The 27,802-nt window shown below is 45.7% G+C and overlaps 2 protein-coding genes across 5 annotated transcripts in view; one reads left to right on the forward strand and one right to left on the reverse strand.

Moving 5' to 3' along the window:
• The window catches only part of FAM163A (family with sequence similarity 163 member A), an 80,370-nt gene extending 74,355 nt beyond the window's left edge, over positions 1 to 6,015 (forward strand). For both annotated transcript variants that reach the window (XM_081223424.1, XM_081223425.1), the window contains 3 exons: positions 1,106 to 1,126; positions 2,151 to 2,265; positions 2,840 to 6,015. In XM_081223424.1, coding sequence (XP_081079550.1) covers positions 2,173 to 2,265; positions 2,840 to 3,250 — 504 coding nt within the window. In that variant the 5' untranslated portion in view covers positions 1,106 to 1,126; positions 2,151 to 2,172 and the 3' untranslated portion in view covers positions 3,251 to 6,015. The remainder of the gene's footprint in view (positions 1 to 1,105; positions 1,127 to 2,150; positions 2,266 to 2,839) is intronic.
• Positions 6,016 to 22,004: 15,989 nt separating this feature from the next.
• The window catches only part of LOC308610448 (torsin-1A-interacting protein 2-like), a 43,541-nt gene continuing 37,743 nt past the window's right edge, over positions 22,005 to 27,802 (reverse strand). For all 3 annotated transcript variants that reach the window (XM_081223570.1, XM_081223569.1, XM_081223568.1), the window contains exon 5: positions 22,005 to 27,514. In XM_081223570.1, the coding sequence (XP_081079696.1) occupies positions 26,754 to 27,514 (761 nt within the window). In that variant the 3' untranslated portion in view covers positions 22,005 to 26,753. The remainder of the gene's footprint in view (positions 27,515 to 27,802) is intronic.

The raw sequence follows: 27,802 nt of genomic DNA on the forward strand, positions 1-27,802 counted from the left end.
GGTTCATAAGGTATATTAAGTGTCTTTTCATCACTTGGCTATAAGCTTCTTAAGAACTGAGACTACCTGATGGGCAGAGGATTCATGCAGGGGGGACAATGGGCGGTGAGGAAGAAAAGATAATTGGTGGTGAGCATGCAGGGCAGTGGGAGAGGGCAAAGCCTCTGAAGCTCAGTCTAAAAGTCTGCACCCAGATAAATGTGTCCTGCAGGCAGTGTGGTGCCACAAAGTCTCCAGAGTAAGAGGGGTGCAGGGGCATGACGAAGGGCTAACTGTGGGTGACGTGAAGGGTGCTTAGAGACAAAACCAGCGAGATCTGTTAGGAAACCTTTGCACCAGTGCAGGTATACGGTGCAGAGTCATAATTGGTGTGAAGAACAGAAGACGGGAAGAAACCGAAGAAGAATTTGAGGTTGAAAGTCTGGGCATCTAGGGGAACATGCCACAGCTTTGTCAAACTCTAATATGCAAATAATCACCCGGGACCTTGTTAAAATGCAGGTTCTGACTCATTAGGCCCGTGGTGGGGCCTGAGATGCTACATTTCTAACCAGCTTCCAGGTGCTGCCAGGCTATGGTCCACAGACCGCCCTGTGAGCACTCTGAGTGATTTAGAGGCAGAGCCAGGTGCACACAGGGCTCCAGGAGCACCATGGTGAGGAGGAGGTGGTGTCTCTGGGTGAAGACAGGTGCCCCTTCCCCAGGTGAGCACAGCAGGCCGCCCGGCTTCCTGAGCAGCTGGCGTTCCAGCCCTCACTTACCCTTCGAGTAACCAACAGCCTGCAAAACCCTTTGTGGCAGCCCTGGTGGAACCACTAACAGAGGGGTTGGAGGCGGGGAGCCCACTTGGAGAGAGGGCGATGACAGCCTGTCATAATTGGGTTTGAGGTGGCAGTGTGGGCATCTGAGGGACGAGTGTGTCCACTAAGCAGTTGGAGACACAGCTGGAGCTGCAGATTTGGGACCTCTAGGCCTGTTGATGACAGAGCCCATGTGAGAGAGCAGGGTGAGGTGAGGCGGAGCTCAGGGATTAATCTAACCCTTGGGGCCTTTTTCAGGCTAACGCTCGTCTAACAACATCTCCGTCCCTTTGATTGTCTTGCAGGTCACCGTTCCCTTTATGAATGTAAGTGCTCACGGTCATTCTGTCCTCAAGATGTCAAGTCTCCTCACACGTTCCTGCTCCGTTGACACAGCCCACCTTGGTCCCCGTGTGCCTCGGGGGTCGGGAATCCCCGTTCAGTGGCCCGAAAGGGGAGTCGGCCCTCAGACAGCCTCACGTCCGGAGCGCGCCTCCACCCGTTAGCCCCCATTAGCAGGACCCGTCTGGCCAGCCTCGCCCCAACCTTCCAGGGGCCAGAATGTGCCTGCCGGCTCCCTCTGAGCTCGCCTTGCCCTTGTTTTCCCCAAGAATTGGAAAGAGGAGATACGCCCCTCAAATGAGTTGGAGCCAGGGTGGAACTTCTGAGGTTCAGACACTGTCCCCTCCACCTGGGTCAAGGGCTCGGGGACCATCAGCACTTGTGCCCCAGAGGGCAGTGGTTAAGAGCGTGGCCACCGGGGTGAACCAGGCTGGGTGGACTCTCAGCCACATCAGTCAAAGCCCCAGTTCATCGTGAGTGAAATAAGGATAATCAGTAACTATCTCAAAAGGTTATTTTTTTTTCAAAAGGTTATTTTGAGGGTTAACTGAGATAACCAGGGGAGTGCTTAGCACAGTGCCTCGCACAGACTAAGGCCTCAGTGAACAGAAGTTATTATTCTCTGTGTCTCGGCCCCGTGGGGTAGGGGAAGGAGGTGAGGGTTAAGCCTGATGTGAACAGAGGGGAGAGGGGAGAGGAGAGGGAGAAGAGAATTAAAGCAGAAAGACAGCAGGAACCTTTGCAACTGGATGGAAACAGGGAGCAGAATCACACCTTCAGTTAGCTCTGTGCCGCCTCTCTTCCCTTCCGCAGCTATAAGCCCCTCAGGTTAGGCTGGCCCAGGCCACAGCTACCCTCTGTCTTCAGGAAGCCCCTGCTGTTCCAGTGCCCAGGGCCCTCCCTGCTCTCTGGTCCCCCATGCCTTCAGCTGAGAAAGTTCCAGGAGGGCTCCCGGCCCCACGCCCAGGGGGGCAGCTGCCCCTCACCTCTCCGCACACGTCTTTGCAGAGTTTGATGGGGCGTCGGGCGGATGACAGCGGGAACGGTTGTGATCACTGGCGGAATCCTAGCTACGGTCATTCTCCTCTGCATCATCGCCGTCCTGTGCTACTGTAGGCTCCAGGTCAGTACCCTGGGCCTGTGGCCAGAGGCCACCAGCAAACCACTTCCCCATCATGGGGGCAGAACCTGGAGGCCCACTGTGGGCACGACAAAGCCCAAAGCCGTGGAATGTGGGAGGCGTAAGTGAAGGGGGCTGGGAGTTGGGGGGCTGTCAGAAGGGAGCTATGTTCCCCTCATGCCCTGCACACTTCGGGCACCCAAGAGGGTGAGCTGGGAAAATACCGGGTCACTGTGTTGTGTCTCCCGCGCGTCTGAGATTTCAGGAGTGCTGGGAAGGGCACCGTGTGGGGAGACTCTGAAAGCAGCTCCCCGCACCCCAGCCTGTGCTTAGTAGGATCTGTATGTCCCTCCCTCTCTGCCTCTCCGCCTCTCTCAGCCTCCGACTGCAGTCAATGCACTAGGAAGTAGGGGGAGGAAGAGGGAAGGAACTGGTCTTGCAGGGCTGGGAGGACATCGCTGTGGACCGTGGGCCTCTGGTGTTGAGTTTTCTCTCGGCGCAGGGTCCTCAGTGGCACCCGTGCACACCCAGAGCGGGGCGTTCGGCGCTCAGGCGGCCCTCCCCACTCTCCCCTCAGTATTACTGCTGCAGGAGGAGCAGAGCCGAGGATGCACGCGAGGAAGAGGAGGAGGACCACGACCTGCCCGCACACCGCAGAGGGCCCGCCTGCAATGCCTGCAGCTCCCGGGCCCTGGACGGCCGAGGCGGCCTGGCGCCTCTCACCAGTGAGCCCTGCGGCCAGCCGTGCGGGGTGGCGGCCAGCCACTGCACCGCCTGCTCCCCATACAGCTCTCCCTTTTACATACGGACGGCTGACATGCTGCCCAATGGGGGCGGAGGCGAGAGGCTCTCCTTTGCTCCCACATACTACAAGGAGGGGGGACCCCCATCCCTCCAAGTGGCAGCGCCCCAGAGTTACCCGATGACGTGGCCAGGCTCTGGCCATGAGGCCTTCACCAATCCAAGGGCTATTAGTACAGACGTGTAACCCCTTCCACCCCCACCATGCACCAACGCTGCTGCCCCAGCAGGAGCAATGGGGACAGCGGATGACACCCCCCAGCACGGCCCACAAGGACGGTCTCAGTTCTCCTGGCTTTCCTTTTCCCACAGTGGAGGGCTCACCCGGATTCAGGATATTGAGGGCATTAAGACCCAGGGCAGGGCCTGGCCCCGCGGTCCACAGGTGGCGGCCTGACAGGTCGTGTTGGCAGCTTAGACAGTTTCTCTGTTGGGACTGTCCTCTGGCCAGTGCCAGCACTGCCACCAACTTCTCACTTCCCTCAGTCCCCTGGCTTTGCCGGACCAGGGGAAAGCTGAGCAAAGGCTCTGGAGGTCTCCAGAGTCCTTGGGGGATGAAAGGAGAAAGTGGGGTGTAGGGCAAAGGGAGAGGCCAGAACTCGAGAAGGGAGAGGAAGAGGTTAAAGGGACTCTTCAGGACTTGCTTGCTGAAATGAATCCAAGAGCTAGTTCACAATCTAGTTTTGTACTTCGCCTGTTCTAGAGACTGCACTCCCTGTAGCTGTTCCAACACGGGTATTGCTTCCTGAACACGTCACATCTGCATCTGCCTCTGTCTTCACAGAACACATTGACTGGACCTTGAAGGCTGTGGCATAAGGTTATTTGTGAGGAATGCACCCAAAATGGATGTCTAGCCTTGTCTCCCCACAAATCCTCTTTCTCTGCCTCGGGAACCAGCTGCCCTGGCTGGAGAACCTTTTGCAAGTTATGTTACTAGAGTTTGAGTAGCTTAGCAAAGGAAAGCCTGCTGATGTTCTCTGGGGCCCTGGTCCGCCATGCTGAGCACTGTGCGTGGATGCAGCCCTGCGAGAACGTGTGCATTCCCAGGTGTGTGCACACAGGCCTGTCACCAACAGCGCACACCAGGACTTTGCCACCTGCAGGAGCTTCAGGGAGGAAGGGTCTCTGATGTACCAACTAGAAAGGAAAATCTGACTCCAGACAGCAGGAGCGAAAGGTGATCAAGGTGGCGGCCAATCCCCACGGCAGCCAGCTGGCTGGTACAGGAAGAGCCTGCGGAGTCTCCCCCTGGGATAATGTTGCCACATGGAAGCCACGGAAGCCCCTCCAGAGACCTGGTGTTCTCCCTGGGCCATGAGGCCACAGAGCAGGACCCCTTCGTTTCACCACGGATGGCAGCCCTCTCTCTGAGGATGGGAGGGATTTGACTAGCAATCAGATTCCGTGCTGGCTGCCCTCCCTCCGCTGACCCACCCCCCAGTCACAGGACAGGGGCCTGTTTATTGCTGTGTCACTCTAGCCCCGGTCCAACTCCCAGTTATAACTCAGCTGTGGCCTTATGCTGCTTGAGTGAATGCATCTGATGAGTTTCCCAGTTGCCTCTGCAGTAAGGGGTGGCTGTCCCCCCACCTCCTAAGGGCATTAGTACCCCCGGACTCTCTTGCGTCACCGAATGCTGCAGGGCGTGGGGCAGGGAGGGAGTTGGCCCCTCTGCTGAGATCTTGATTTTTGCATTTGCGACAGGGAGGGTGAAGCTGGGGAAGGGGAAGAGAATGCGCCACACCTTTTGCATCACTCTGGGCACTTGTCACCTTGCATCTCAGTCTGTAATCAAGGCTCACAGGGTTGAGAATCAGAGGAGCTCTAGGACCAGTCTCTTATCTCCTCTGAGATTCCATTTTCTCCAGGGCAATGAGACTTGCCCAGGTGGACTCTGAGGACCCTTTAATGCTCCATGAAGCCAGCACTCCCTGAAAAGTTCTGCCGGCCAGACCACACTTTCTTGCCCCAGTCCTGGCAGGGGCTGGATGCACTTGCCAGCTGCCTGATCCTGTGTGCAGGGATGTGTGTTAATGGATGAAAGACCACAGTAAAACACAGGATTCGCCGGCAAAACCATTTTAACTGTCAGTGGAAAGCAGACATGTTTGACCGTCCTACTGAGTGACTTCAAATGATAACATTTCTCTGCTACCAGGAGACAGCTCTAGGTGGGGTAATGAGCTCTATCTCAGAGCCGGGAGGGACCAGCCCTTACTGGGCTAAGCACCCCCCCCTTGACACGAGCTGCTGGGCCTGGGCGCCCTCGCCACTTCCTGATGACCAGCCCCAGGGCCTTGCTTGCCGCCCTCTGATTCCACGGTCACACAACCACAGCAGGGGCTGCCCCTCCTCACCCAGAAATTCCAGTACCGGCCGCCTTGGGAGAGATCAAGATCCAGTCAACTCTCACCTGCTTCGTGGCCCTGATCTGTCGGGGTCCCTGAGTGAAAAGCATCTCGTGCAATCCCGTCTCCTCCTAGAGCTTTCCCAGCCTAAATCAACCCACACATCAAAATCTGAGTTTGGGGCATTGGAGAGATGGTGGCCGCGGCCCTCCCCACACAGCCGCACGTTGCTCAGGGCACAGGCTCAAGGTTGCCTGCCCGCCTCCCTGCAGCCACGAGGGCCTTGCCTGTGGAAGAGGAAGCTCACCCCACTCAACCACACTGTACTTTTTAGCTGCCGAGTCTGTGCTCTGGGACACTATGTGGACACTTTTCAAACTGCACGCTAAACAGGAAGAGGAGAGACAGGGGACACCCTGCTCTCTCCGCCTGTTCGCTCCACCCCCACTTCACTGCTCCTGCTACAGATTTCTTGCCCTGCATCTTTGATAACTTGGAGTCACAACTAAGTGAATGTCAAAATAAAGGAGGAATTGGACATAGAAATCCCACAGGGTCCTCTGTTCTTTACCTGGGGAAGGGGCAGCTGGGCATGGATGTAAGCGTGAAAGCCCCTTCTCATCGCCCAGAATGTCCTTTTTCAACACTGAGATCTACCAGCTTCCTCCCCCTTCCTGCTTCCCTCTGCCATGTCCACCCCGACACCGTGTCCTCCACCCGACCCCCCCATCCCTTTCCTTGCCTCAGTCGGAGCTCTCATCCAGGAAGGATGTGTCATTTGTTGGGAAAGGGGATTGAAGGGTAGCCACTGCTGTCCCCGAGGTGGAAGGAGCTCAGTCAATGATGCGGAGCCCTGGGGAGCAACCTGCCTCCACTCCACCCTCACTGTCCAGGCCCCTGGGGTCCTACCTGTAATTCGGGTCAAAGTCCCCGCTCTAAAGTCCGAGGAGGGAAGAGAAGAGATTTGGGGGGCCAGCTCCTCAGCTCAGGCCCCCAGCAGAGATGGGAGAAACGGGAGCAGTGTGGAGTGAGGACCGGAGAACCAGGACACAGGTTCCGAGTGAAAGGGAGGATTCGGGGAGGATGAGGGTGCAGTTGGGGCTGCGGGGGTGCCCATGCATGTGTGTGGGGAAGAGACACTCTCCCCGTCTCCGCACCTCCACAGCCGGCTGGGCAGCCGGCAGCCTGCCCTCAGCCGTGCGGCACCCAGGCCTCTGGAGTCAGAGGCCCGGCAGGCCTTTCACCCTCAGCTGGGGGGCAGCTGGCTGCAGCTCTGTCATCAGTTGTCCCCTGGAAACAAAAGCCCCAAGGCAAACCTCTCTCATCACTGCTGTACCTACCCCAGCCCTAAGTATCCCCCGCCCCCCTCCCCCCGAATGGCCATGCCCATGCCAGCCTGTCACCCAGCACCTCAGGCCATGCGGTGGGGTGACAGCCCTGCCCCAGCTCTTCTCTCTGACAGCCCCGAGCACACCCAGCCATTTTCTACCCTCGTGCTTACAAGTGCTGCTCAGAGACTACTGATCATTTCCAGGGCGAGAAGACCAAACCGTAAATATCTTCTTTATAAAATATATTTGTATATATATATTTATTTATTTATTCACTCACTCATTCATTCATTCTGGCCGCGCCAGGTCTTAGTTGTGGCACACGGGATCTTCACTGCGGCACGCAGACTCTGCTGCGGCATGCATGTGGGATCTAGTTCCCTGACCAGGGATCGAACCCGGGCCCCCTGTATTGGGAGCACGGAGTCTTACCCCCTGGACCACCAGGGAAGTCCCCAAACCATAGATATCTAAGGCCAGGGTTCTTGAACAACGCAGCAGCAAGAAAAGGAAGGACCAAGAGCTCTCCCCCCAGCTCGACTTGCTCAGAATGGAAATGGCCCAACCTTGGGCCCGACCTAGTCCCAGACACTAGTAACCTCTCCCTCCCTCCTCAGCCTAGTGTAGACTGCTCTTCTCCCCTGTCTGTTGGCCTCTCTCTCCACCTTAGTCCCCCAGCCCCAATGGTCATCCCTCTTCCACCGCCTAGCGTCTCCCTCCCAAGTAGCACGCGAGCCTCTGAAAGACGCTGTCTGCCCCTCAGGCCTCTGGGTGTTTCAGGGTGCCCAGCCCACAGCACCATCCAGCCCCTCCTCCCCCAGCCACAGCTGGTGTCGTGCTGAGCAGCACAGAGTCAGGGAAGGAAGAGCTGCTGGGTCACAAAGCCTCCTCTCTCCCTGTGACCTAACCTCCCAGCAATCTATTCCTGGTGGTCAGAGGGTGGAGTTTTGTGTTAGACTTCACTTTGAACTCTGGTTCCACCACTTACCGTGTGACTTTAGGCAACTTTTTGGACCTCTCTGTGTCTCGGTTTCCTCATCTGTAAAATTGGGCTCGTGACGCCTACCTTATTCCATGGCTGTGAAAATTAGGTGAGCCTGGCGCACAGGGTAGCCATTGTCGTTAGTAGGATTTGGTGGGGACTCAAGTCTGAGCTGTGGAGGCAGCTGGGATTGCTCAGGCATCAGGGTGGAAGCCTCCTCTGGGCTCTTTTTCATCTCTCCCCCGAGCCTTCCAGAGCCTCTCCTCCCTCACCACTTCTCCCTGCCTGTTCCAGACGCTGCCAGGACCACCTCTCTGCCCATTACTGCCTCTCCCTTCATTTGGAAACTCCCTCATAACTGCTTGTGACTCTTTGAGAGACCAAGGGTCCTATCAACCTAGGACTGAATTTTGGCCTCACATTTGCCCCAGTAAATTGTACAAATGAGGGAGAGAATATTCATACACACAACAGCTCAGCTCTCAGCTTGGCGCTGTGCATATTTCACTGGTTTCCAAGTTCAAGGCTTGGGTTTGAAAGTCAGGTCAGAAGGGGTCCAGAGGACATCCAGCTCCTCCTCTTGAGCCTGGACTCCCAAGATTGTCCAGCCCTGGCCCTGCTGAGCCTCCCTCAGAACTTGCTAGATGTTCTGGCTGCTCTGCTCCCAGGTGTTAGTGGGGAGGTGAGGGCGGGAGAAAGAGCAGGAGGGAAGGAGTCCCAGTGTCTGGCTGGGAGGGGTGGGAATGTGCTTCTGTAGGACACCACCTGCATCTTCACAGAGTTAGGAAACCAGAGGAGAACTGGACCTGCCACATCCCCATTGCCTCTCCCAGTGCTGGCGCTATAGGACCCACCTTCACTTGGCCCTGAATCCACCCCCCCAACCCCGCCTGGATCCACGGAGAACAAAGAGAAATGATGGCTGAGCGCTACACCCTAACCCACAGACCACAGGGGACTCCATTTCCCTGGCTAACCACTGTATCATCACTTCCATCCCTCCTATCTGCGGGTGTAAACTTCCTAAGAAATAAAATCAAAGTCCTCTTTCTCTATTCAGTTTACAAAAGGCCAAGCTGACTCTGCAACCCTGCTGTGTTGCTGTTCATCTGTTTTTGCCACAATACTTAAAGTGTGACTTTAGGTAAGTTTTCTATATAATTCTAAGTTATTTGGGGAAATGTATCCACAGACTTGTTTCCACTTCAAGATGGGCTAAGGCAGCTGGTGCTAGGAAACTGAGATCTAGGAAATAAGACTCTGGGGCCTAATTTTGCTAGTTCTGTGAAGAAGATCCAACCATTCCCATGGCCCCCTCCACAGGCGCCCTTAGAGAGGGACGGCCAGCCGGAACCAGACAGCCACCAAGCAACACCCACTGACCTCCTGCCCTGTCTGCCTTCATCCCTTGTCTGTGTCTTGCTGTGAGTGGGAAAGGGCTTCATCGGGCCAGATCATACTGCCCCTGCCTTTCCCCCTTTCCCCTTTGCTTAAGGGGTTTACAGGGTACTTTTTAGATAGGAGGAAAGAGAACCTGTAAGTATAATGTTGACACTTTGATAATGAGTTTTGTTCTGGATCTAACTACACAACTCAAGGTTAAACAGAGGCCTGAACCTCTTCACAAAGTCTTCTGAACTCTTCTCGAACATAGGGCCCAACCAAAGGGAGAGGCCATCTCCAGACAACCCACTGTTACCCACAGTAACAGTGTAGCTGAGGAGGCCATGACTCAACCCCCAGGGAGGGTTCTCTCGAACTCTTCCTCAGGCAGGACTCCTGAGCAGGGCAGGGTCCTGGGTGAGGGTGGGAGGAGGGTGGAGAATGGCACCTCCACCTTCTAATCTCTAAAAGGCAAGATCATCAAAAGCAACCACACACAGGCTCTGAAAAATCTCAACGTTCTCCAAATCCGTGAAAGCATTGTCCAACAAACAAATTCAAATACATTCAGGAATAACAGACTTATCGTGAATATTCTTAAGGGTAATATTTTCTGCCTTTTAACCCATTTGTTGGGCAGCCGTGAACTCTTCCTGAAGCTTAGGAGATGAACATTCACCCGGGGCCCCTGCCCTAATCAAGGCGAAAGTCCCTCTTTCTCAAGCAAACTGCCCCCCACGGTCCCAGGCGAGCCTGCTTCCCCAGGATGTCCTTTACCAAGGGTGGCTGGTATCTTGGGGACAATCTGCCCAGGCCTCCAGGGGAGTACTTGGCTCCCAACTTCTTCTCCATCCTGTCATCCCCCCCACCTCCTTCCTACACACACTACCATCACCACCACTACCCCAAGCAAGGAACCACAGCCACAGCCAGGAGTTGGCAGGTAGATGAGGCAGCCTTCTCCCTGAGCTCACTGGTTCCCAGGCCTACTCCACCCAGTGGGCAGGACAGTTCCAGTCTTCACAGGGGTGAACATCCAGAAGCCGGGTGGCTGGATCTCATTGGGCATCTGAGATCACCTTCCCCTCCAAGTCTCAACAGAAGATGACATAGCTCATCCATCCAGCTCCGGCCTTGGGCACCTGAGGCCCTGGAGGCACACAGGGCTCCTGTGCTGGCCTGCCTGCAGGTACAAGCCAGGTCCCACATCCACGCCAACCCATCCCAATATCTGCATATCCTCCTGGGCTGCGTTTTGCCTTGGGCCAGAGGTTTTCTTTCTACCCATTGGGAATTCCATCCTTATTTCTATCAAAAGATCATTCCCCTGAGAAGATCTGTGTTCAGGGTCTAATCAAACATCCTGAAATTACAGCAGAGGCCTGACCCTCCTCACAACATCCTCTGAATTCTTTCTCCAAACATATAGGGCCCAACCAAAGGAATCCAGAATGGTCAGAAGACCCCAAAGCCCAGGCCCCTGCATAGACACCGAGGGTCTCACCAGACCCTCACCCTCCTCTTGCCTCCTTCCCACCGTATGTGGCCCCGGTACCCCCATCTGAGGAGGAGCCATGAGCTGGTGACAACAAATGAGGAGGAACCCAAAAGAGAAAATTTAAGAATTGAGAATTTCCAATGAGGTCAAAAAGTGGTAATATAAAATGTTGGACATCGGAAGGCTACATAAAATAAAAATGGCTTCCTATTGGGAGGGAGTGGGGAATCAATAAGATGAAGATGAAGGTAGAAACAAAGCTTTTCAGTGTATGCCTGGTTATATTATTTTGACTTTGTAACTCTACATTTTGAAAAGCTTTTTCATCTGTTAAATTATACCAAACTGTGCCTGAGAATAAGTGAGTACCTTCGCGTCAGTCACATGCAGATACATACCCAGCTGTGAGCAGAGCCCCTGGGGGGAAGCCTGCTGAGGCCTGTGCTCAGATGCCTAACTGAAGAGAGGCTGAGTCTCCTAAGATGCTGCCGCATTTGGATCCTCCCAGCCCTGGGGCTGGGTCACGGCTTCTGCCTGGGGACCCGTGAGTGCACACTCTCTGCAGGCAAAGAGGCTTCTGTGCTGCAGGTAGGGAGCAGTCTTCTCCCCACAAGGTCAGCAGGCAGAAGGCTAGAGGGAGAAACAGTGTCAGCCAGCATACGTTCCTATCAGATAAATATTTTTTGAATGTTTTTTGTTGTGGTAAAATATCTGTAACATAAAAATTTACAATTTTAACCATTTCGAGGTGTATGATTCAGTGGCATTAGTTCAGCAGTGGACTGATTTATTTATTTATTTATTTATTTATTTATTTATTTGAGATACAATTGATATATGACATTGTATTAATTTTAGGTGTACAACATAATTTAATATCTGTATATATTGCAAGATGATCACCACAATAAGTTTAAAGGCCATTAGCACATATAGGTACACATTTGCAGTTGTTTTGTGATGAGACTTTTAAGATCTATTCTCTTAGCCACTTTCCCGTATACAATATATATATATTTTTAATACAGTATTGTTAACTATAGTCACCATGCTGTACATTACATCTCCAGGACTTTTTATCTTATAACTGCAAGTTTTACTTTTTTAAATTTGATAACAACTTAAGTTCAAATGCATTCTAAAGCTACTTTTTTACCCTCACCGCCCCGCCATGCTATGTTTTTTTTGTCACAGTAGGTTCTTTTAATACTGTGCTTCTCCAGTTCACTTGCTAGCTTTCTCCAGTAGAGAAGGCAGTAGCCAAGGGCTCAAGATCTAGGCTCTGGTCTCAGTTTTGCACTAATAACCACGTGGCCTTAGATGGTCACTTAGTCCCTCAGTTTCCCCATCTGTAAAATGAGGGATTTAGACTCTACAGCTATTCCAATCATTTCATTTTGGTATTTTACACCCCCTTATTTTAGAAGCTTCTAGGCAATGAAACTCAAAGCCAAAGTGTAAGGAGCCTATTCGTTATCTAAGTTCAATCAAATGACGTCAGAACATTTCCGTAAAGACAAAACAATCTGGTTGTCAGAAACCTGACTCGTTTGTAACTTTCAGGAATCCATGTGTTGCAGAAAGTTATAAATGAAGTTCAGGGGCCAGAAACCATCATTTCTTTGGTGACCCAAGTGGTTCCCTCTGCAGCCGTGTCCACAGCTTTGAGCCATGTGACCCAATTCTAAGGGTGAACCAAAGTGCTCCCAAGCTGAGCTAGGCAGGAAGGCCAAAGGGCACAAATTGTGGAAAATAGCCATGAGAGAGAAGGGCTAACATAGGCAAAACTGTTCATTCAACTAACATTTGTTGGGGATGCAACACTAGGTAACAAACATTGTGCTAGGAGCTGGAGAAATATAACTGAAAATACCACCCCTGCCCTCAAGAGGCTTATACTCCAGGGTGGAAAATTAACACATATTTCACAGGTAAAATACTAAACCCTCCAGGTATTTACTTGCCCTGGACTAAAACAGAGACTGGAGACTCAAAGGGTAGAAGATGGAGTTCATTGTTCTCAGACTGGCGTGGTCAAAGACGGGAAGGGGCAGTGTTCATCGGCTGCCAGATGTGGCACCATTACTTTAGGAAGTTGATACCAGCCTCAGCACTTCCTTCCTGCCAGACTTTGTCCTCATGTTAGAAAGAGAGAAATTGCTAAGTCAGCTCAGGCTGACAAATTACCATAGATAGGTGCCTTAAGCAACAAACATTTCTTTCTCACAGTTCTGGAGGCTGGGAAGTCAAGATCAAGGTATTTTCAAATTTGGCGGCTGGTGAGGGCCCACTTCCCAGTTCATAGATGGCCATCTTCTCACTGTGTCCTCATATGGTGGAAGGGACGAGAGAGCTCTCTGGGGCCTCTTTTATAAGGGCGCTATCCTATTCATGAGGGGTCCACCCTCATGACCTAATCACTGCCCCCCCAAAGACCCCACCCTCTAATGCCATCACATTGTGGGGTAGGATTTCAATACATAAATCTTGGGGAGACACAAGCATTCAATCCATTACAGATGGGTCTCAGGTCACTGAGACAGGAAACCATTGATCAAGGCAATTTGTAGACAATGAAGACAGACTGAAATTCAAGCAGAGGCAGGTACAGACATACAGAGGATGTGCTAGGTTAAAGGCCTTGAGAAGGTGAAGATACATAATGTGGTGAATTAAAGAGACACAAGAGGAAAGAAGATAGACTCTAAGACTCGATCCCAGCTGTCAGGATCACAGAGTCCTAGAAGACAGTCAGAGGTCACATAGTCAACCCCACCTCAATGCACTGTCAACGCAAATAATCGATAACCAATCTAAAGATAGAGGGGAGTTTTACTCAAGCCAAACTGAGAACTACAGCCCTGGAGACAGCCTCTCAGTAGCTCTGAGGAATTGCTCCAGAAAGCATGGTTTTCAGCACAGTTTTATATCTTATCAGAACGAAGAACATCAAACATGACGGGTACATTCCTTCAAGTTTTCCAAAAAAGACAGATTAGCAAGTACACAGTGAGTCAGTCTGGCCTTGGCGCCTGGGAAGGGAGCCTTATCATCAAAGGAGTACTAGCATTGATGTCCCAGGAAGGGAGGCATTTATCTTTATCTTCAAAACAGACATTCTTTACTTCTGCACAGCACACCCTTTTCTTTAATGGTTAGGGCAGATGTACAATGTATGTGTGATGGGCCACAGACAGACTGTCCTAGTTGGCATAAAGTTCAAGCCAAATCCTGTACAAGCTGGAATGACTTCCGCATCCCTCAATAGGAGAACATTTCTTCCATCGGCCATTAGAAACCATCTGACAGGGGAAAAAAGTGTCCTGTTTTGAGGGATAAACAGACAACTTTGGAGTCTAAGGTGATCGTTACAGAGCAAAGCCAGCCCTGGCAGAGCATGACCCGATGGTGCTTGGCAACTGTGATTGAGTCAATCACAGGTAAATGTTCAAGGGCAAGAGCTTGAATTTGTCTTCTCATTCTCCGAAAACTTAAGCCCCTGCTGCTTCTCTACCAAGGGGAAGAAAAAGACTGAGCTACAGAAAATATCTAGGTGGGAGGCACTTACAAATAAAAAGGGAGTCATAATTCCCCCTTGAGTGTCAGCTTCTTAGACACTGGAGAAAGTGTCTAGGAAAGCCAGGAGTGGCTCCAGGAAGGGCAAGAAGGAAATGGAGGATCCAGGACTTGCTACAGTTTTGTGGTTCTACAAGAAAGTATGTTTACAGGTTCTGGGCCAGATGTAACAGGGCTTGGTCATGCAGGCATTTGTGTCTGTTCCCCACGTGGCTGACAGAGCCAAAGCCCTGTCCTTTCATCACCTCAGCAACGGTGGTGGCCAGGTGACAACCAGCCCTCGGCAGCTTTGAGGAGGAGGGGAATGTGGAATTTGGTAGACCTCGGCAGGGCAGTCATGATGGGGATGAGCAAACCAGGCAGGCACTGCTCATCAAGTCTCCTTTCCCCCACAGGATATCCACAGCGTCACCTGATGAATGGAACCAGTGCTCACTCCACTTTTCAATATATTAAGAATGTTAAACTAGAGCAAATTATAAATTACAATGCCTAGTTGTGTTTTTTCCCACAGGGGCATTTCTGCTCCTCCCATAGACATGCGCTCTAAACTTTAGACAGAACATGGGATCCCAAGACCACTGGGCATTAGAAAACAGAGTGAGAATGGTAAGCAAAGGTCATTTACTCATTTTTCCCAAGTATATCTGAGAACTCAGAAAACTGTCTATTTTTACGTTTTAATATAGTGTGTTTTTGCTATATGACTGTGAAAATTCCTGACAGCTGATGCTACCAGGTGGGATTGGTGTATGGAGAGTTATTTAAAACACTAAACAACATAAATCTAGAAGTTTGCATCCTTCCTCTGCAAAAGGCCATCCATGGACTTGAACAAGCCACCCCACTAGTCTTTATTTAGTGTTCTGTGTGCTGTAAACTTAGGCTCGATGCTGCCCACCAGGATGTAGGGAACCAGGATGTAGGGAGGGGCAAATTATGGGGACTGAGTGCTGTCTGGACCATACCCGTGCGTGCTCTGCACCCAGTCTGCTCTCCCCGTTAGATCATATCTCTTCAAGACCTTTCTGAAGGGCACCTGTCACCTTCCCACTGGGCCTGATAGGGTCACCCCCTCAGAGGAACACTTGCATTTTCTTTCTGTGTTTTGTGTTTGGGTGGTGTCAGATGAAACCCTGTCAGGGAACAACCAGCCCCAAAACACAACTGGGAAGATAGCCTGCTGCAATGAGTGATTTGCAGGCTCAGGTGGGGTCGATCATCTCTAATGCAGGGCTGGTGACCCCTCCTGTAGCCTCTTGAAAGCACGATGCTATTAAGCCCCCAAATATCAATCTCCTTCTTTCAGACTTTGGACAGCATGTTGTTTATGGGTATGTGACTGTCAGCAAGAAGGACATTCTGCCAAATATAAATTCTTGGTCATACTTCTCACAGATAGAAGAGGCAAGATCCTATTCAAGATGACCAACTTTTGGGGTGGAAGGAAATAGTCTCCCAAACCAGGTGAAAGTTTTGATTTTTCCTAAGTCATTGAGATAGCCAATGTTCTGTTCAGTTCTCGGCACAAGGTGGGCACTTGGGAAATATTCACTGAACTGAAGGTAGCCTCACGCCTAAGATTACAGAAAGCAAAGTCAGGGGAGGAGACAAGAGCATTACAGGATGGGGGGTACTAGGAGAAGACTTAAAGACCACCAGTAGCCTTGGTAAGAGGGCATTTACAACCTTAGCCCAGGAATAAATATTCTCATAGAACTTCTATTATTCATCATTATTTGCAAAATAATCAGAGTTCCATGGGAGACGGGCTTCCTTTCACAGAGAACCGTGGTAGTTAGCGAGCAGCACAGGCAGTATTGTTTTCTGTGAAGATCCTCAGTGAACTGAGTGATTCCAAAGATGAATAAACTCTCCCACTATTGGGGGTTGGGTGGGGAGGGACGGAGGGAGGGAGGGATCACTCATCTTATATATGAGTGTGAATAAAATTGATGTTTTTATAGCACAAAAGCTAAGAACTTCAGCGTACAGTAGGTTTTTAGATTTGAGAAGCACATTTTCTAGCCTCTTCTAGCTACGGTGTAATCTAAAAAACAAGGCAACCCAAACTAAGCAGTTTATTTGCTTCTTGGATATGCAGAGTAAATGTCAGGAAGATGCCAATTTCCCACCAGAACATTAAAAATTGTAATACAATCCCTATGAAAAATACTAATCTCTTTTAGACAAGGTGATTTTAAAGTTCATTTGAAAAAATAAGTAATAATGGTAGGAACTTTCTAAAAATAAATAAATGAGCCATCACCAGTATTAAAGCTCCAGTAATTAAAACTGTGGTGTTTATGCCTAATGACCAGCTCAATGAATCAGAAAAGAAAATTCAGAAACAAGCACAAACACATACGGGAACTAAGTTTGTGACAAAGTGGCACTTCAGATCAGTGGGGGAAAGATAGATTCTCAGTAAATGATGTTTGATCAGCTACAGTAATTCAGTGAAGTAGGTCACTCAGACTTTTTGTTAAATGTGAATATTCACTTTCAAATATGTAAACGAAGTCTATAATGTAACTCAAAGTTAAAATCACCATATGTGATAGGTTTGAAAAATCTATCATTTAATTTAATGAACAGTTGTCATTGTAAGAGTAAAATACTGAATCGTTTATGTTTGTGAAAGTTGTTAACTTTATGTAAAAAAATATGAACTTGAAAACAATAGGGAAATAAATTGACAGTTGATGTGAATATCAAGAAAGATACATTTAGGAGAATAACATGACATTCTTTTTGAGATAAACACCACTTATTAAAATGTAAATAATAATAAGGAGACGTTGGTCAAAACTTTCAGCTGTAAGTTCTGGAAATGTAAGGTACAGCATGGTGCCTGCCGCTAATACTTTATTGTATACTTGAAATTTGCTAAGAGAGTAAATCTTGTGTTCTCACCACAAAAAAGGGTAACTATGTAAGTTGATGAATATGTTAATTAACTTGATTGTGGTGATATTTCACAATATACCTATATCAAATCATCATGTTGTACACCTGAAGTATATGTTAGTTTATTTGCCAATTATACCTCAATAAACCTGGAAAAATGTAAATAATTCAAAGAGATGAGATTAGATATCATAATTTTAATCTTCCTATGATTATTTGGGGTGCTATTAGTTAACAAAATAGTCTTTAAAAACTGTATTTAATTTTTAAGTATGTAATAGGGAAGAACCTTCGTATTCTATTACAGGTTAATCACTAAAGGAATGTTGCCTATAAGCTTAAATTATACATAATGGCCCATCTCTGGGAACCCTGCCTCCCAGGTAATGAGCATTAAGCTAAAATGCTTTGCAGGAATCATCCTGACCAGGCCCACCTGTGAATGACTGCAGGAGGAAAGAAATGATCACATCCTCCCAGAGGCTGATGGGAACCAGGAAATGCTTGACTCTGCTCCCTCCCCTTTTAGTATAAAAGAAGCCTGGATTCTAACTCAGGCAAGACGGTCGTTTGTGACACGGGTTCATCATCTTCTTCGTCTGCTGGCTTTCGGCATAAAGTTGCTATTCTTTGCCTCATCAACTCGTCTCTCGACTTACTGGCCTGTCGTGCGGTGAGCAGTACGAGCTTGGACTCGGTAACAGGTATTTATTTCCATTTAGGTCGTGAGTCTATTTTTTAAAGTCTTATTAGAAATTTAGGAATTTTTCACATCTTGTACAGATGCATTAAAAATAAGATGTCAACTTTGCCACCCCAAACTATCATGGGGAGGAAATAATTCCAAAATTATATATAAGAACACTTATGAAACAGATATAATAAAGAACAGAGTGTATGAAGAAAAGAAGTACAATATAAATGCTAACAACTCTTTTTTTTTTTTTTTTTTTTTGTGGTACGCGGGCCCCTCACCGCTGTGGCCTCTCCCGTTGCGGAGCACAGGCTCCGGACGCGCAGGCCCAGCGGCCATGGCTCACCGGCCCAGCCGCTCCGCGGCACGTGGGATCTTCCCGGACCGGGACACGAACCCGCTTCCCCCGCATTGGCAGGCGGACTCTCAACCACTGCGCCACCAGGGAAGCCCTAACAACTCTTATTAAATAATATTCATTATTATTTAATAATACAAAGGGACATTTAGCCATATGAAAAGAACATTAATGGTTTTGACAGCATGCTGGACTGATGATGAATTCATCTGTGCTTCTGCTTTTCTTGCTTTCTGAGAAATTTCTGAGAATTCCTGATCACTCAGAAAGCAATATGGTGAAAATCTGACTGAAGAAATATACACCTTATCTATGCTGTTTCTTTTATAATTGGAATAGCTAACCACTTGGTAATCCTGCCCCAGACTTTCATCACTAAATAACAACCATTGAACTGATGGCTCTTGTAAAAGGTACTTTCCTTCTTTGTTTAAATTTGCTAATTCAGGCATTAAGTTTAAAGACAACTCTATAGGAAGAAAGACTATCACATGTAGTGATTATTTGGGGTGATATTTTTTAATTAAAAAAAGGGGGAGAATCATTTTTCTTCCTATACCTACCAAGAGTATAATGTAAAAAATGGCACCAGCTCTTCTGTTGTGGCTCCTGTTTATTCTGACTGCTGCTGTATACTTAAATTTTCAAATCAAATGCAGTCGCTAAAGTTTTTGTTTTGTTACTTTTTTGTTAGTTTCCAGTAAGCATACTGACATTCTTCTAAAAGCCATTCATCTAGATTTTACCTGGAGAGTATTCTACATACAGCTTACTTTCTCAGTGAAACTCATAAACAAATGGATGAAAAATTGATAAAATGTTGTGCAATATCATTGACAATAGACCAACATGGTGGTTTAGTAACCAGAAGCATATGTTTGCACTGTTCAGTAATGTGTCTGACAAGTAATTATAGCCCCACATCATGTGATGAAATTACTGGCTATAATCAGAAAGATAGTGGGGCATATTCAAATTATCTTTCTCCAGCCAAACTACAGGGCATATAAGAAATTATGAAACTAACTCGTAGCATACTTATAGGAGGCATTCAAGCAAGATGTTTTTTAAAAAGCTGCTTGAAACAAAAGAATTACTGAATTTTTGTGGATAACAATACTAATTTTGCAGGGCTTGCCTAGCAGCCATCTTGCTTATATAACCAAACTGGTGTGCCTCACATGGGGCACACCAGAGCCTCTGCCTGACTGGATGCAGGCCCAGGAGGCCTATGGCTTTAGCCCCACTCAGCACTTTGTTTGTACTGTTTCTGATCCTCAAAGGTGCATCTCTTGGCTTTGTGTTATTTTTGTTTTTTAACTTTATTGAAGTATAGTTGATTTACAATGTTGTGTTAATTTCTGCTATACAGCAAATTGATTCAGTTATACATATATACATTCTTCTTCATATTCTTTTCCATTATGGTTTATCACAGGATATTAAATATAGTTCCCTGTGCTATACAATAGGACCTTGTTGTTTATCCATCCTATATATAATAGTTTGCATCTGCTAGCCCCAAACTCCCAATCCTTTCCTCCCTCACCCCCTTGGCCACCACAAGTCTGTTCTCTATGTTTGTGAGTCTGTTTCTGTTTTGTAGATAAGTTCATTTGTGTCATATCTTAGATTCCACATGTAAGTGATATCATATGGTATTTGTCTTTCTGACTTTCATCACTTAGTATGATAATCTCTAGGTCCATCCATGTTACTGCAAATGGCATTATTTCATTCTTTTTTATGGCTGAGTAATACTCCATTGTTTATACATACCACATCTTCTTTACCCATTCATCTGTCAGTGGACATTTAGGTTGTTTCCGTGCCTTGGCTCTTGTGAATGGTGCTGCTGTGATCATGGGGGTGCATGTATCTTTTCAAATTAGAATTTTGTCTGGGTATATGCCCAGGAGTGGGATTGCAAGATCATATGGTAATTCTATTTTTAGTTTTCTGAGGACCCTCCATACTGTTTTCCATAGTGGCTGCACCAACTTAGATTCCCACCAACAGTATAGGAGGGTTCCCTTTTTCCACACCCTCTCCAGCATTTGTTGTCGACTTTTTAATGATGGCCATTCTGACTGGTGTGTGGTGGTACCTCATTGTAGCTTTGATTTGCATTTCTCTAATGATTAGTGATGATGATGGCTCTGTGTTTTTCAATTTCCCTTGAATTTATTCTATTATTGTTACATGTTTGGAGTTACAAAAAGATGTTAAAATGGCATCTTAGGTAATATAATAATAAAAGGCATTACAGAGTTGATGGTTCATCTTAAGTACTGGTTTGTATATTAGAAAATTAGGGATCCTAAAAAGTGTCAGGCTACAGGTCAAAAAAGACGACTTGTGTCTCATTTGTACTGTTTGTGTGTATGAGGGCCTCCGCAGGCTCTAAATTCATGTATCGTGTGGGTGGATTCCTCAGTAAAGTGTGCCCTGCCCATATATGAAACAGGATCTCCTTAAGTAGCTAAGATCATTCCCTAGTTTAGCTTGATGAAGCTACTCTGTTAAAGAAAAAAATATCCAATGACGCATGTTAAAAATGGTAAGGCAGACTTGATTCAGGACCCTCATTATAGGTATAGGGACCACTGCAGTGGGATGTCACAGTGGGGAGAGAGATTAGGTTCAACTCCAAATACAGCCTGGGCAAGGAGGAATTTATAACCAAGGAGTAGGGATGGAGAACAACTAAGAGGAAACACCAAGGAAACGGGGGTTCTGGCTAAACTGACCTATCAGAGTTCTTGCTGAAGGCAGGCCAGAGTGATCAGACATCACCTAGGGGATGCTGGAGGATGAGGAGCCAGGTAGGATATTGAGGGTGTGGGGTTCTAGTTAAATTGACTTAGCAGGATTCTTGCTAAAACTGTGTTTTCCAAAGAAGTGCACAGATAGGCCTAGAAAAGTATTCAGGAGCCTAACTAAAGTTTGGTCAAGCAAAGAATCATTGTCAGCTTCTGCATCAAACGTTCCATGACCCAGACTGCAACTTCAGACTTGACATCATTTTTACTGTATACTATTTAAAATTACAATTCCTACAGTAACTAAATAACCCATAGCATCTCTCTGCCTTATTAAGCAGTTTTCACAGTATTGAGGCTTAAGTCTGTTGCAACGTATTTGGAGAATTATAACATCCTCTAGTGGTGAGTTTATGAATTAAAAAATCATGTTGCTGAAAACCCTATGTTCTTTGCCTTCAGACTCATCTTGTCCTTTGACTTTAGCCCATTCCACTGAAAGCTCTTATTTAAGACATGCTGACTCCCAAGAGTTCCTATTTTTCTAAACTGCAGGAATGAATCAGATTTTCAAAACTGAATTCAGATTTGGTGGAAAAGTGTTCAATAAAATGTCGATAGGTCTGTTTTTAGTCGGGTACAAACAGTGGGGACAGAAAGCTGGGAGAAGGGTGGGTGAGGGGCTGAGATGGGTATTCAGGTGCTTCTGCGCTCCAACTCTGGTTTGACATTTTACGGCAGAAATTCTTATTCTTAACACACTCTGTTCTCTCCCACCCCGACACACAACTGAAAGATGTCCACTCTTAAGATTAACACATTCCCAATAAGCACACCTAGGTTAGGAGCAATTCCCAGAGCTCTACTTACAAGCCCTCTCTCTCTCTCCTACTGAAGAAAACCTCGTTAAGTAGAAATAGCACTCGAAGAATGCTAAATGAGGCCTGCAACTGATGGCCGGGTGCCTCCTGACGCTCACAGGATTCTTTGGCTCTTGAATTTATTACCAAAGGAGGGCAGTTTCCTTTCCCATCATTAATGACCATATGCCCATTTCTATAAACTTGCTATTTGGGGAACTATAATCAAGAATGAGTCAACGGAGAAAAATTAAGATTTATTTTTTGTAAAACCACACAACTAATTTGAATAAGGCACATTCTTCAACATCCGTAAGAAACAAATGCAAACACAATCATGGTTACATAAGGAAGAAGGGGGATGCCAAGAATTTTGACATTAGTACTGGCAAAGCCCGCTTCTTTTTGTTAGGTAAAAAAAAAAAAAAGCAAATTGCAGTTGTTTGAAAGTCAATGTGCTGTTTCTTTTATGACAGGGATGGCAAACAGATTTCAACCTCCTGTAATCCGCTCAACTAGAAGCAGCTGCCTGGAGCTTTGGGCTGAGAAGGCTGAGGCTAGCGTGGGCGCGGGGAGAAGGCAGGCTGGACCTGCCGGGCCTTCACATCTTCTTGCCAGCTCTACCCTACCTGCTGAGCCCACTGCTTCCCAAGGCCAAAAATGTTCTTTTTGGTTCAGGTAACTGCTCTTAGCCAAGGGCAAATTTAGTTTATGAAGCCTCAATGAGGAAAAGTGGGAGATCATTTCCCAGTATAGGAACCAATCTGTGGATTTTTTTTTTTTTTTTTTGCGGTACGCGGGCCTCTCACTGTTGTGGCCTCTCCCGTTGCGGAGCACAGGCTCCGGATGCGCAGGCTCAGCGGCCATGGCTCACGGGCCCAGCTGCTCTGCAGCATGTGGGATCCTCCCAGACTGGGGCACGAACCCGTGTCCCCTGCATCGGCAGGCAGACTCTCAACCACTGCGCCACCAGGGAAGCCCACAATCTGTGGATTTTTAAAGACATCAAAACAAGCTGAAGTAAACACAGCATATAATCCTGGAAGGAAAGGCATTGAAAACTGAATTATGTATATCTTTACCAATTATTTACAGATTAGGGGATACTGGTCGTGTTCTCAGGCCCTTTGGATAAGGCTAGTGCTCTTAACTAGTTTGTATATATATTTTTAAAAACAGATCGAGAAGCACTGCCATATACAGAACTGATAGGGCCGTGTATTAGTTGGAAATGAGTTTTTTAAAGTCATCTGGAAAAACTGTTTTACACAGATATCTTAATTTAGTTCTCTCTAGAATTGGTAACACCTTCTTTGCAAATATATTATTATTCACAGCAAGTATTTCCCACGTGACTCATAAGCCTCAGTATTTCATAATCTCATATCCTTAGAAATATTTTAAAATAATCATTTCATCATATTTCTATGGATTATGATAGTGATTCATAATCATTAATATTCACAGTACATATATGAAGACAAACATCAACATTCCCATTGAACAAGTGATAGTGTTCAAGGTACTTTAATTTTTGAAAAAACAAAAACAACAGAAAACAGAACCACTAACTTTTCAACAAATTTCAAAATGAAATATATTATGCTCAGATTGGTGGACAAAATATTAAAATGAAGATTAATATTTAACCATACATTCAACATGAAAAGCAGACTAAAAACTGCTTTTATAAAATGACATATTGAGGGCTTTATAAAGATGTCGTGGTTTATTTTTATAATTGCTATGTTTTATTTTCAGATGATAAAAGAAAAAAGGTATCATGTTTCTATTTGAAAGTACTTCTGTACAAATAAACTGTGTATGGATATAAGCTTTATTCCCGGTAAATGATAATCAGCTATAATGATTATATCTTCTGCTTAACGTTAGTTTTTGAAGTACTAGACACCTGGCTATGCTGCATAGAAACTGGTCAGATGTATGCAAATATAGTCCCGGAGAAGATCATATTGCTGAATTAGTATCACTTTTACATGCTGAATTTGTTATATTTTATCATCAATGCTCCTTATGTTTCCTGTATAAAACAAACAAAAACTGTGAAAGGGTCAAAACCACCTCAGCTGCTAACACTGTTCAACTGTGTCATTACCTGGAGGATGGTGGGTCACAGGCCTGCTGAACACATAAGCTTGGCAACTTTCAAATGAAATATATTTAAATTACTTTATTGATTTAAAAATTAGAAGTAGAAACAACAGCATTGCTACCTTTAGTTATATGAATCCCCTGGAACTCCTCTGCCAATCCTTGGGAACTAAGTGGGAAACCTAAAATTTACCCCACAGGGGAAAAAACTCAAGTCGAGAGACAGTTTATAATTCCACCAGTTGGTTCTAGAACTCTGGTATCACTCAAGTGATTTATATTAATATATAACATAATTAGAGTTCTATGATAATAATTAAATGGTGATGTTTGGGTATCATATATCGTATCAAATGCCCACAAGTCATTGTTCTAAGTCAAACAAGCAAACTATCCATTATAGTAATGAAAGATGAACTACTAGACACACAGAAGAAAATTTAGAAACTTGAAAAATGTAAAAAAATAGGTACAATTGAATAGAAATTAACCTAAGAGTACATTAGATAATAGATTTTATTTGTACATTTAAAAAATATAAAGTTTTATGCTTTAAGAATAATCATTTTATTCATGAGGACAGAGCTAATATACTGCTCCTTTTAAAAATGATTTTTGAAATAGTGGACAGAAAACTGATAACAGTTTCAGTTCATTGCACTTATACATGGAAGGAGACTTTTTTTAACAAAGGCTGAACAGTAAAAAAAAAATTGTGACATTTGGAAATATTTTCTAAATTATACTGAAAGGAAATGATGAAAAACCATATTCAACTGAATGACGAAACCATCTTTGTCTCAGCTGTGATCTGAGTCACTGACAGATTAGATGTGCACACTTCATACTGGTTCTTTATAAATCTGAGGTAGCACAGGTCAGCAGGCACCAGTTCTACAAGGCACCAATGGTTTTGTGTGACGTAATGCTAGCATCTGAGATCTAGAAATATCAAAAAATATTGAATATGGCATATAGATTTTTCTTCAATTTCCGCTGACTTTAAATTGGATTGATTATTATATTCACTATGCTTTAACTTTTTGTTCAGGAAGGTCTCTCCTCAAATCTAGCGGAAGAGTCCTTCACAAAGTCCCAAATGAAAACAGTTCCTTTAGGTATGGCCTTACGCTCAGTTGAGCACAATGTCAGGTCTTGGTTAGAACAGATCTCTGTTTTTCCTGTGACAAACACTTTCAAATAGATTCTTCCCCCCATGTCTTTATGCTCTCTGTTTAGGGATCAACAAAGACCCCTGTATCTTCTTTCTGTTTCCGAAAATTCTTCCATACTTTAGTCACATGACTTCAGAGGCCAAAACCTAACTGAAATATTCCAGGTTCATGGTGATAGTTCCTAGGTATGCCATGTAATGGGACAAATCCTTCATTAGGTCAAGATCATTTTACTAAAGTTCTGCCTTTGGGGTTAAGATGCAAATAAACAATCACTGTCTCCATAAACATCTTTCTCAAGCTTTCTTACAATCACAGAACATGGACCAACAATTAATACTAGCTGTTAAAACCTCTTAGAATCTACCTACCATTTCCACTTCCTCTCACTAAGTATAACATCTCTTGCATTTATCTAATTGTTAACCTAATCATACGTCTAACTAGCTGGTCAAGAAATGAACTGCATTAGATAAATGTTCCATCACTGTATAATAAGTAAACAGTATGGTAAAGTTATGCTAATGTACCTATATAAAAATCTACGATTCAGCTGGTTATTAAAATCTGTTCTGCTTAAAGCACTCAAACTCTCATTGTAGACAATTATAAAATTCCATTCAGGGGAGACAGAAATGATAACAGAGATTAACCAAAAGCATAGAAATATGCTAGTAAATACTAGTTTATACATTCTGCTATTCATCTGTAAGTCTTTATTCTTCATAAATAGCATGTCTCTTGATAAACCTGTATTTTATTTTCAACCTACTCATGAGTTTTAATATTTTCATCTTTTTCCTATCTTCCAAGATGCTTTTTCACTTAATCAGTGATTTTCAAACTTCATTATCAGTGGAACTCTTTATTCCAATTAAATCTTATGGAGGAGCCCAATATATAAAATGGGAAAAAGAAGAACTTCTTTGATACAAAGGGGAGGGGTGCCAGTAGACAGCCTGAAAACCACTGCTCTAAATCATTCAAGAAAATTGAAGCAAAGACACAGCCAATTGGAATTTCTTCATTTGCAGTGATTATAAAAAATTCCCCCATTGTTTTCAATTTTTAAGAACATTTCTTGAGCACAGCTGCTTTTCCCTCAGGGCTCATTAACGGAACAAAAACACAGTGCCTTACATATAGTATTTAGGTAAATAAGTATATGAATTCTTATTTCCTTTTTCATACTATTCAAAAGTGCAAAAAAGCATAAGATGTAATCCCACAACTAGGTTATTAAAATGAATTTTAAAAATATTTAACATGTGATAGAAATTTTTTTAAAAATTTTCAGTTTTATAATTGTAATTGCGTTAATCTGCATCCAAATACTATCCAAAAGGCTCCTTAGAGCCTCAAGAAAACAAAAATCACTCTGTAGTTACTGAGAAGATTATCTTCCCATGTAATGATTCTGTTGCTCTACTTTTGGACTAAAGAACATTCCTCAGTTATATATACCTGATTTGCTTGAAAGTCAAGGAAAAAAAGTCAGGTCAACTTTTAGCTTTGTCAAGCTTAGATTAGAAAGATTTTACAAAAAGTAAAAAATGAAAATTTCTTTTCTCAAATAAGCTCATTTGTGCTTTCCAGGCTATTTCCTCACATTCGTCAACCTCCTTCCATATAAATGGAAGGCTTTTAAACTGACTTTTTAATAAACCCATGCTGAATATAACCAACTCTGTGCTTAGCTTATAGAGAGCAGCCCTGTTCTTCTATGCTCCTCACTGGCTGGACAGGCAGCACCAGGTGGGAAATACGGCTCCACAGTCCACTCAGTTTGTCTGAATCCATGTGGTTGAAGGAGCTGGGAGTGTTAGAGTTGGTAAACCTCGCCCAAAGTAAATCTCGCACTTTCTCTTCAGTTTCCCTTGGGCTGACACTTGCTTCTAATGTTTCCTCCTCCAGTAGGATGGTCAGGACCAGGGCCACATCTTTAAAGGCAGCGTTCTCATGGTCACAATACTTGTAGAAGATCAAGGTGGAGCCTGCAGGAAGGGATTCAAAGCGGTGGACCACAGCAGCCTTCTGGCCCTTCTCAAATCCAGAGCTCAGCTCCCTGTCAACTGAATGCTTGACCTCATCACTGTCCTGAAAGGTTTTTCCAGCTCCATCAATCTGAATGGCAGAGACCTTCTGGGCAGACGTGTAAGCATCCGCAACGTGGTGGCTGAGGCACTTCAGGGTCTCTCTTCCCTCTTGAGCTGCTGTAAATATGATGGTGGCTGGCTCAGTGGGGTGTGAAGCATTGAGGTGCTTCTGGAGAAACTTGCGTCCTCTCTGCCACAGAAAGGAACTCTGGCCTGGAAATTTATCCTTCAAATGGCTGAAGTGAACCAAGAAGGCCTCCAAAGCTGCATTTTCGGTCACTTGCTGGGCCGGAGAGGAAGAACAGCTATTAGCAGAAATTAGCAAAGCAACAGTCGGAACCAGGAAGAGAAGAATGATGAAGCCTATCAGAGAAAGAGAAAATAAAAGACAAAATTAGAGAGAGTGTGAGTCAGAAATAAAGCCTGTGGTAAACTGAAAAGAGGCAGATACGCTGTCAGATTTTACTGGCCTGCGGTGAGTTTCTTTTGCCTAGGTCCTTTAAACTTTCAGCTGTTGAAATCTACTGGGAATACTTATTCTTTAATTTCTTAGGAAGAAATTTGAAGATAACAACATCTTTGTTAAAAGGTAAAATCTAAGTTTATATATTTTTTGCTATAGCTACTGATGTGATTTAGAAATGAACTATC

This window comes from Mesoplodon bidens, assembly GCF_964165515.1.
Source record: "Mesoplodon bidens genome assembly, chromosome: 2".
NCBI lineage: Eukaryota > Metazoa > Chordata > Mammalia > Artiodactyla > Ziphiidae > Mesoplodon > Mesoplodon bidens.